Raw genomic sequence first — 10,799 nt, 5'->3', positions numbered from 1 at the left:
TTAATGATTGGAACAGATGGAAAGGAGTCCAACTTGACAGCAGAGGCGGACTTGCCATTAGGCAAAGGTAGGCAAGTGTCTTCAGCCATTTTTTAGTTTGGGGCCCAAGACAATGAATCGCCTCATAGTATGGAAGGGATGTTTCATTTCCCCCCCTGCTTTTTGCTAATAATTAGGCTTATCTTTCTAAAAATACTCTAAAATGGCATCAGAATGTTTTATTCACAACCCTCAGGGGTTAGGGTTGAATATGATGATCAATAAAATAAGTTACACAAAGGTATTTCTTAGAAAGGGTGGGGAAGAAGGGATGTGAAGGGCCCCTGTGCATGTGTTTGCCTGAGGCCCTAAAATGACTAAATCCACCCCTGCTTGACGGCCCAAGGGATCAGCTCCAAACACCAGCCATGACGTTTCACTATTCTCCATTGTTTATGTAACAGAGCCTCAGTCGAGGTTATTTATCAGGAACTATATCTAGTTTCTGCTCACGGGTCAGGTGGATAGTCTGACAGGAGATAGGTTTGGAGAAATATCAAATCATTTTATCAAATATGCCAGATTATTGGTTTTTGAACTAAATTATGGATGCTGTGGACGAAAGGTTCTCTGCTACTTAACATAAGCAACAGTTACACCTTACTGGTCATTTCTTCTACTTCAAACTAGGTTGTTCGTCATATTATCCCTCTGGGGCTGCAAGATTGAGCTCCTGTTTTTTTGGCCCTCCCGAAAAAACAGGATGTCAGCGTTTACTTCCTCTCATTTGAGCATTGTGTTTGATTTTTTTCGGCTGAAGTGACCGAAGAAAGACACTTCAAAAAATAAATGTACCAGAAAATGTGGACTCCTTAAATTATATTGTATGTTTAGTTTGTGCTGAAATACTTTAAAAAAGTCGAGAGGTAGTTTGGATTTTTAGGGAAAGCTCCAACTGTTTCAGAAAAGAAACTAAGTAATATGTAATAATAACTAATCCATGCGTTAAAAAAACTTTGACAGCCAGTAATAACATCATTATCTCATTGCTTGGATGTTTAAGAACATTTCTAGGAGGCAGAGCTGTTCTGAAATAAATCAAATCCAATAAAAACAAAAAGCCTAAAGGACACTTTGTCATTGTATGAAGAAGGAAGCGTGCAGATCCTTGTCTCCAAAGTACACAGGTATGCTTGCACAATCTTGGCTTGGGCTTTGGTCGTTTAATCAAAGAAGTCACTAAGGTTGATGAAGAGGAAACACCTTTGCTGCGGAATTGCCAAGGAGCAAATTTCCCATCAACTCACTAGCCAGTCAAACCCAAGATCTTCACTCACACACACACGCAAGAATGCACGCACGCATGCAGACACTCACGCACACACACACACACACACACTTAATACAAAGTCTGGAGTCCGTCTAGTAATGGAAGGCCTTTCAAAGGCCTTTCACAGTTCTCTCCCTGTCTCTCCTTCCCTTGCTTGAAATTTTACGAGAGAATGGATTATTGTTACTGTTTTGGCTCTATTGTGTTTGCAGCTCGGAATTATGGGAGATTGCGATTATTTCTTGTAATCTTTTCAGAAAAACATCACGCAGCTCTTGTTGCAAAAAATTCCCAAAGTACTATGTGTATTGTGTATCCGATTTTTATTTTACACTGTTGCATATTCATTGGCGTAGAGTCGACTGCAAGTCACACATACACTCGCACACACATACAGGACAGGCGGGTTCGTTTCAAGTTGAAATTCATGCACATTTTTATTGAACAGTTATATAAAATACTTTTCATAGTTGCAAGTGCATGCCTCATCTGCCAACAGTTCTGAAGTTAAATTACAAAAGCAAGGCTTCATGTTGTGTAGTGAATTACTTGGGCACTTAAGCAGTTCTTAAAAAAGATCAAAGTATTTCTTTTTGAATCATCTTAAAGTATTGAGCAGTATCAAACCTGTAACTGATATACAAAGCAGAGTTCCAAATAATAATAGTAATAATAATCAAATTACACTTTCTGTGGCACATTTACAAAACAGAACAAAACTGATTTACCTGTAATATGACACAAACAGCTAATCATGCATTTTTGAGTTACACATGTAAACCCACACCTCACAAGAATTGTCAAACATGCTTAATTGGACTGTGTGCACTTACAAGCGCAGGTTAAAAATATGATTTCTAATCAATCTCAGATAATTAAATGCTTCAATTACAAAATAAGTTGAAGGCATAGAGCATCATGGTGTTAATTGAAAGTATGCAGGTATATCCAGTATATGTTCACTAAAGCGCAATATATTTCAAAACAGGCCTCCACAGCCAATGTATTCAGATTTTCTAATTCCTTTGTTTGATTTTTATAAAACATGCATAGGCAGACACTGTAAGTTTATTGTATTCTTCTTTTTTTATTACACAATATAGGTTCTTTATTTTTACTTTGTTCGCAATACTTAAAAAGAGAAAAATTAACACTCAATTCCAGCAAGCCACAATAAATCTACCCCACCCCTCCCTTCCAAAAGAGACAAAAAATAAACATATTTGCAAATGATAGATAGGTAAATGTAAATTCCAGTTATGAAACTCAAGAAAATAGGTATTCATTACCGAGTTATTTAGCCATTATACAGAAAAAATCAGGTCAAAGCACACACCAAAAGAACCTGAGGTAAGCATAATATGTACAAAACCATAAAACGTTCCATTATTTGGCATTTCGACAACATTGCAACATTCTTTTTAAGACTGCCTAATTCATTTTCAGAGCTATTTTTATAAGAGTAGCAAAAAAAAAAAAAGTTATCAATAAATAGTCCTTATTTAGTTTGTACACCCTTATATGTTAAAAACATTATCCCATGTTCTGTCCTTTTTAGTGCTGTATTTTTGTAAACGTACAATAGTTAGTAAGAAGAAGTTACACAACTTTCTCCGTTTCGGTGTAAATGAGCAAGGGTCTTTCAGGAAAAATAAAGGAAAATAAATCACCTTTAAGCTCTCTATTCTCTGCCCCCTCCCCCCCCTCTCTCTCTCTCTCTCGCTGACATACTGCGCTGTGGTATTAGAATCAAGCACAATCAAGGCCTGACCCGTTCGGGAAATGAGAACCGGCAATAACTTAGCAGATATTTGACTATGAACTAATATTTTGAAGGCATATCCAAAAGACTAGCAAGTGAGATGTCTCCCCCCTCCCAGTGTGAGCTATAGATGCCTCCCCTCTCTCCCCCTCTCGCCACACTCTTCCTCCTCCTATTCACTCCTTCACCCTTTAGCCCCTTGTCTGCGGTGCAGGCCGTGATGAGGCTGGGGTGCGGGGTGGCCCCAGTCGACAAAGATGGCAGCTGCAGGTGTGGCTCTCACTGAATGTTGCCTCCGCTGCTGCTGCTGCTGCTGCTGGTGGTGGTGGTGGTGGTGCTGGTGCTCCCCTTGGCGTCTGTGCCGTTGGTCTCCGAGGACAGGGCCTTGTTGAGGGAGTTGAGGCTGGCGTCGGAGGGCAGACCGTCTCGCCGCGGAGGCATCCTCTCGTTGATGCGGTCCAGACCCTTGGCCTCTGCAAAACTGGTGATCTTGTGCTGGGGCGAGAAGCCTTTGATGGCTGTTGAGATGCAAAGAACATAAGGGGGAGACAAATAAATCAGGGGTGATTTGATGTACAGGGATATGAAATGATTAAAAATTATGGGGTGGGGGGTCACACTTGCACACATTCACCCAAACGTCAGCAAATTTGGTTGATCTTTGGTTTGTCTTGGTTCATGGACTTGTTGTAATAAGAACAACACTTGTTTTACTTAGAAAAGGACAACGTAAAGGCGCCGTCTGAGGAGCTGTTGGCTTATTCCACTAAAAGTCTTCTGACTTAAAAAGCCTGTTGACACTAACGATAACTGAATGATGTTGCTTTAAAAGTCATAGTTTGACATTGTAAAAATACACCTGTTCGCTTTCTTATGCATTGCAAGAAAATATAAATTGACCTAGCGTAAATATTGGAAACAATTGGAATTGGAATCTTCTCCTCCAACTGTCCATGAGAAAGAGAAGGGCGTATTTCCCAAAAAAATATCAACCTATTCTTTCAACAGAACCTTACAACTGTTCAAATAATGCAACACTAATCTCTACCATAAATAAAGCTAACCTAACTTGTAAACCATTGATATATAATTGTTTGAATGTGTGACAACAGCATATTTTATACAACATATTTACATATTGATCATTTTGAATGCTTACAGAGGAACAACACAATTGTAACTCATTTGTATGAAATGACATCACATTGACGCCATTTATCAGAGGTTTCAAAACGATATATAACTGCACAGACAAAAGGATTGAATGATCCTTCTTAAATCTACAGAGGGAACTCCTGGCATCAGGGTCAACAGGTTTTCACTGTGCCATCTATCTGTGCTCAATGTCTACATCGCTGGACCATCTAATGGCCATCCTGCACTTTGTTTTTAAGCTTAAATTCCCTCTAAACCCAAATCCACAAAATCCTTCTTACTATGTAATTTGGGGAGTTAGTTGCGTTATAGTAAGAATCTAAAAAGAGTTTGGCATATTCATTAATCCAAATTACAGATATTGTCATTTAGGTTTGATGAACTTTACAGAAATGCGGTTTACATAAGGTGGGCTATGCTTTGGTTCAGTATGTATTTTGAACCAATCACGGCAGTTCTCTGCCGAAACATTCTATAAAAACAAGGACTGTTGGCATGGAGACCATTTGATCCGGCCACAGCCACACAATCCTGTCCTGACAAACAGATCTGGCTGTTTTTTTAACTAAGTTTTATAATATTAATAAACATTGGTTTTCAATCAGATTAAAGAAAAAGCTTTTTGAGATATCAAACTTTGATAAGTTTCCAGAGGCTTTAAATATTGTATGCAGCATTGTACCTATTTTGAAAATAATATGTTTTACAGAATGTCTTTACTCTGGCACTTTCCAGAAAACCTGACGACCCCAAACATCCAGATCGCCCCATCACGTCACAGATAAAAAATAAAATAAAACGACAAAAGGGAAAAAGGAGTGTTCAAAAAGACAAGAATGTTCAAAAAGACAAAAAAGAACAGGGGGAGGAAAAGAAAACACTGGAGTGGAGCCCACAGAGACATTCACTTATACAGAATTGGACCACGTAGCGACTGAGATACAAAAGACACTACAGAGGTACTCGGGGTGCTAACCACTTGTTTAGTCTGCTTGGAGCATGCAGCAATTAAGGGTTCACTGGAGGTTATTATGAGGGGTGGAGGTCACAATACCGTTTAGACTGGAGTTCAATAAAAACACAATCAAATTAGACAGAATAGGGTAGGGAGAAGAAAAACTGGTTTATTAAAATACCAATGAAATGAATAAAATCAGGCTGATCTGATACAAAGGCATCACATATTTTGACTCAACACTGTTTTTATTCAGTTCAATTTGACATTTAATAATCCTTTTTTCTTCAAATACTCATCTTGATCGAGTTTAATCTCAACTACAAAAAGTGAACCATTTTGTCTCTTCCACCTTTCATAAAGGCTGGGGGTCTTAATTGTGAATAAATACTAGGATTGCAAAGAGGATGACCCTCTACTAGAATGATGTGTGGGGGGTTGGTGTGTGTGTGTGGGGGAAGAAGTGGCATCATTTTAAATGACAAATTGGGGGAGCGTGGAGCGGGGCATGATGGGTAGCGTAGTTGTGTTGCTGCAGAGCACAGGTCAGACACAGGTTATTAGCAGCTCACAAGGGAAAACACGACACAGCAAGGCCACAGAGGATCCACATGAGAGAGAAGCAGAGAAGTTGTCTTGACAGACACTACAATGGACTGTCCTCTGTTGGGGCTAAAGAGGAAGTGCTGGACAATTCCAACATAAATAGCAGCTGGCAATCTACTATTTAGCTTGCAGTTTAGGTTGTTCTTGCGCCAAATGGCAAAGTGAAATTAAAACGTGCTTTTTAGGTTGGATCCAATTTGGATTGCAAAAGCCTCCTGTGGAGTTTGTCAGTACTAATTCAGATTCACTCTGTACAACTGTAGTATCAATCATATTAACACAACTGCAACAACAATGCACAACTGCTTCGGTTGTTTCAAAGGGGAAATATTATTGTGAGCTTTCATAGCAAGACTTCACTGTAGTGTGTGAGGGCAGAGCAGAGTGTTCACTATCTCGAAAAAGTAAGAGATACATTACGTTGAGTAACATTTGCTTGGTTATGTAAAGCTGCGTACACTACCACACTTCTGTACCACGATCTACAAAACACAGTTTGAATTCTACCTACCGAAGCCCATCCCACACTGGATTTGTGAGGCGGATATTGATGTTTGTGAATTCCAAAAAATTACAGATTAAGTAAATGCAGTGACACTGTTTCTAAATTACCTCAAACATAATCTGTTAAAAAACAGGTTATGTTACTTATCGGCCGACATATATACAACATATCTACAGTAAGCTGAAAAAGATTGTATTTATTGTATTGGTCAGGCCAAATCAGCTTGAGCTCTCCAGGATGCATAGTCCAGTCAGCTTCTTTGGTAACTAGTAACAAGCTCAATACAGCTGCCAGATGACCTTATGATGACCTTAAGGTTTTTGTTATAGTTAAAAGTAGCCTGCCATCCCTCCATTAAAAACTACACGTAGCATTTGCTTTGCGCTCACTCAAAATCACAGGTCTGCGATTCTGAAATCTGTGCTATGAAATCCATTCCCCTTTCAAACATTTGTGACCACAGGATTTTTTTTTTCCTGATGACTTTACTTTGTTTTTCTCTGTTAATAACTATGCCACATTTTGTTAGCCCAACACACCCAACACACTCTATTCAAGCACCAGCGAAAATGGATGAAAACCCAGCGGAGCCCCCTGTCTATTGCCATGAAATAGCAACAGAAGAGGGCGGCCGGACCCATTTACCTTCGTCAGCCTCAATAGCTTCAATAGTAGCTGAAGAGAAGAAAGAGGGGGGTTGCAAAACGAATGAGAGAAGTGAGCAGAGGAGTTTAAGTTTGTACCCAGGAACAAGTCAAATGAGCAGCATAAGACAGCCAATGCCGAACAACAAAAAGGTTAACGGTCATCTCCACATTTTCATGACAAAAGGACACATGGATGTAAGCAAAGAGGGAGGGGGGAGGAAGAGGAGCAAAGATGAGCTTTTTTGATGAGTTCCAGATCTGTAAAGGGGGAAGGTGACACGTGTGTGGCAGTGAACAACATTATGGAGAAGGAATAGCATCTTTGAGGTAGGGCTGTGACTGTATACACGTACTACAGTAAACACTCAACATATCATCGCAGTGTTGGGGTTATCCTTTAGCTATGAGTTTGCCGTGTGGTTTGCTCCACACAAAATCAATCTGAAGTTGAACTTTAAATCAATGCTAAATACACAGTGCGTTGTCTTTAAATATTGTAAGTATCAAGCTTAAGAATAGGCTAAATAATATCACAAAAGCTGTGTTTCAAAAATATACGCTAATGAAAGCCATGAACATGTAATGGAAAACAGTCATTGAGAAAATACTAATTATTTTATACGTTTACAGTCATACAAACCATAGGCCTATGCACTCGCACTCCTGTAACATTTACTAGGGAAGAAACAGTAAAACCCAAAAAACAGCTGTAATCACGGGTATGACGCCACCCTGCGGTTCTGTTATATAACCGCGGTGTGGCTGTATTGCGGTTATTGTCACAGCCCTAGCCTGATGTTGCGAATGAATACTGCATGGACGAAACACGGACAGCAAATACAACACGATAAAGCTGGAGGTATATTAGTTCTTTGCTATTACGCAAATAAGAGCATGAAGTAGGGAGAGTTGGAAGAGGACAAATGAAAAAAACAGAGATAATGTTTAAAATGTATGTGATCGTGAGTTGTTAATATAAAAATCGAACGCACTGTATAGACACAATGGAGCAGCGTTATTGTTGTGTTGTGTGCGACATGAAGCAGCATCTGGAACTGCGGGAGTGTTTGCAGCTTTTGATATGAAATATCAAAAGTGCCGGCTTACATTTGTGAAGCGTGAGAGGTAGAGATAAACCTTTTGATACTTGGAACCACTTACCAATATTTTTTTTACAGTTATCCTTGAGATCAAGATACATAATCAACACACAGTATAACTGTAAATTAGCTTTTACACAAAGACAGGGATGAGGCAGGAAGTGACGCAAAGTGACAGCTATACAGTACTAAAGACTACGGGACATACTGTCATGAAAATGAGAAAAAGACTACGAAAAAGGCACGAGAGCCACACACTTTAAAAACAGAATGGTTGATGGGAGTCAACATTACAGTAGAAGCACACTGGTGTATTCTTAAATAGTGGGAGCAATGTGATTCTACCGATGTTGCAACAGGAATCTCTGACCATCACTCCACCTTCACTGGGGTTCTCTTTAGAATCAGCTGCTTCCAAATGGCTTTAAAACAAATGCTCTTCAACTTTCATATCGCTATATGTTCATGCTTTGGACCGACATTGTTAGGCCGGTCGTCAACAGAAATAACTGTAGGGGTTTCACAACACACCTTATGGAACTCCATAAAAATAAAGTCAATGTTGGGCTAAAAGCTTTATAGATATTTTTGCGTCTATTAGTTTTTTAGGATTTACAGTAAGTGTTCAGAGATGTTGCTTCTTACTAAATGCAGCCCTGAATGTAAAAAGAAGGTTGAAGTACCCCTTGACTTTTTACCTTAAATCATCAGGAGCTGAAATATAGAAAAGGATTCTGTCTTCCCTAATTGAGATACGTAGAATTGCAAACCTTTTCCTAATGTTATTTTTTTTCTCCAATTCAGTCACTTTGAATCACTCGTCGAAACGCATTTTCAAACCGTCCCAGCTCAGTAGGGGTACAACATGTGCAGTTGAACCAATATTCTGTTACATGATTTTCCGAAGTAAAAGTGTGCTAACGTCCTTTAAAGTGAAACTTTGAAAACTATAACTTTAGAAGTAAAATAAAAACAAAACACATTCATCATGTTAGAAGTAAAGCGATGAATTAATAAGCAATTAATTCATCATTTGCTGCTATAGCTTTACTCGGTCTGTTATTTGACTTTATAAAATACTCATGTACATATGCATGCATACAGCTTACACTTTTAACTTTGACCATTTACAAAAAAATTGTTACTTGTGACTATAGCGATGCTTTCAAGTAAAGAGGATCCTATTCCTATGCTTTTTCCTTTGAAATCTAAGACTTTATGAAAGTGCTAGCTGATGTTGTGTGAGAACCTGTGAGAGGAGAGGGACGATGTCTAGATTTCTGCTTTATGTTGTGAATGAAAAGGCAGACAGCAGCTATCCCCCTTTCATTCACAGTTGGCTGTGTCAATTCCAATTCATCCTTTGAATCACAGGGAGTGCCGTCTCCTGACGGAGCACTGCTGAGATCCACGACTGACTCTCAAATGGACAATTAGGTGACCATTTCTGTCAGGAGTCCGAGTGAATTTAGAAATGTTTGTAAAAGGCCTTTTCCCAAGAAAGCCTTATACTTCCCTGGCTGCAGCAGCTTGTCAAACTAATTTAGGGAGTGTTTGGAATTCAACATAGGAGGGTGAACTGAGCTCTATATTGTCTCACAAAAAAAGAAACAAAAAGAAAAAAAGTAAAATAACACAAAAGAATACTTGCACAACCGATTATACCTGCAGTTTCTAGGGAGAAAAGAGAAAGAAAAAGATACAGGTAATATTTGAGATAAAACCAGTGGAACACAGAGAGAGACGGGGACGGGAAGACATAAGAAGTATTAATGCGATACATTGGGGGGAGGGAGACAACGTTAGAGAAGACAAAGGGACAAAGAAAGTCTGCCGAATGTATCTGGCATAACTTGAAAGTAAATTTCATTTATTCAGGACAAATTACTACACTGAACAACATTGGAAGCTACGAGAAAGCTACATAGAGCAGCTGTTGTTGTTAAATAGTATTTAACTAAACATGCAGTATAGAGAGGACACTGACTGGAGCACAAACATTTTACTACAGCAATTTGAAATTCCAGGACAGTCACTGAGGGAAAAGGCAAGGCATCTGTATATATAGAGTATACCCTTAACACTGAGCTAGCACTTTATTCAAAGAGGTACTGTACTGCTATGTAAGGGGAATTCATGTGTTTGTGAGAATCCGGTCTGGGGGCCAAAGCTGGGGGTCTCGGGGATACAAAGTGTCAATCTTACCATTCTGCAGCTTTTCCTTGCCACCGGACAGCACTCCGCTTGGTAGCATGCCTGTTGGGGTCAGTCCTTTCAGGGTCAGCACACTCTCACTCTCCTCTCTGAAACAGCACCACAGAAATGTACACACTGTTTACCTAGTATCTTTTCTTTCAAACTTATTGAAATATCTGTTTCGGACAATCTCATACCTATAACATTTGTTTTTTTTGTCCACTTGTGGACATTGGCAAACGCTGAAAACATGACATTAACACATATGTCACCTTGTGAAGTTGATATAGAGAACTTTTAAGTAGACATGCTGCAACATTAGCATTAGCACATCTGAAGAATCAAAAGTACAATATTCCTTTTAACTCTATTTTGGTCTCCACCAAGCCCTGAGGGAAAATATTTGTCTCTTTAGCAGCTGCTAAGCCATCTGCACACTGTGTCTGTCTGTTGTTTTGGTGCTTCATATGTGCTTCAGATCTTTTTAACCTGAGAACGGCTGCCTCCTGAGTCCATGAGAGCAGTGAGACTGAAACAAAACCCCAAAGTTGCAAGCTGTTCCAC

General features: G+C 39.3%; 1 protein-coding gene across 1 annotated transcript in view; it reads right to left on the bottom strand.

The window, feature by feature from the left end:
* Window positions 1–1,663: 1,663 nt before the first annotated feature.
* LOC307269179 (protein phosphatase 3 catalytic subunit alpha) overlaps window positions 1,664–10,799 on the bottom strand; it is a 68,079-nt gene continuing 58,943 nt past the window's right edge. Inside the window, exons 12-13 of the mRNA XM_080052029.1 lie at window positions 10,245–10,342; window positions 1,664–3,589 (exon numbers count right to left, since the gene is read on the bottom strand). Of these exons, the coding sequence (XP_079908155.1) occupies window positions 3,351–3,589; window positions 10,245–10,342 (337 nt within the window). The 3' untranslated portion in view covers window positions 1,664–3,350. The remainder of the gene's footprint in view (window positions 3,590–10,244; window positions 10,343–10,799) is intronic.

The sequence above is a fragment of the Ammodytes marinus genome (genome assembly GCF_949987685.1).
Source record: "Ammodytes marinus genome assembly, chromosome: 23".
Classification (NCBI taxonomy): Eukaryota; Metazoa; Chordata; class Actinopteri; order Uranoscopiformes; family Ammodytidae; genus Ammodytes; species Ammodytes marinus.
Note: the sequence above shows the minus strand (reverse complement) of the source record. Positions and strands in the feature narration are given on the sequence as shown.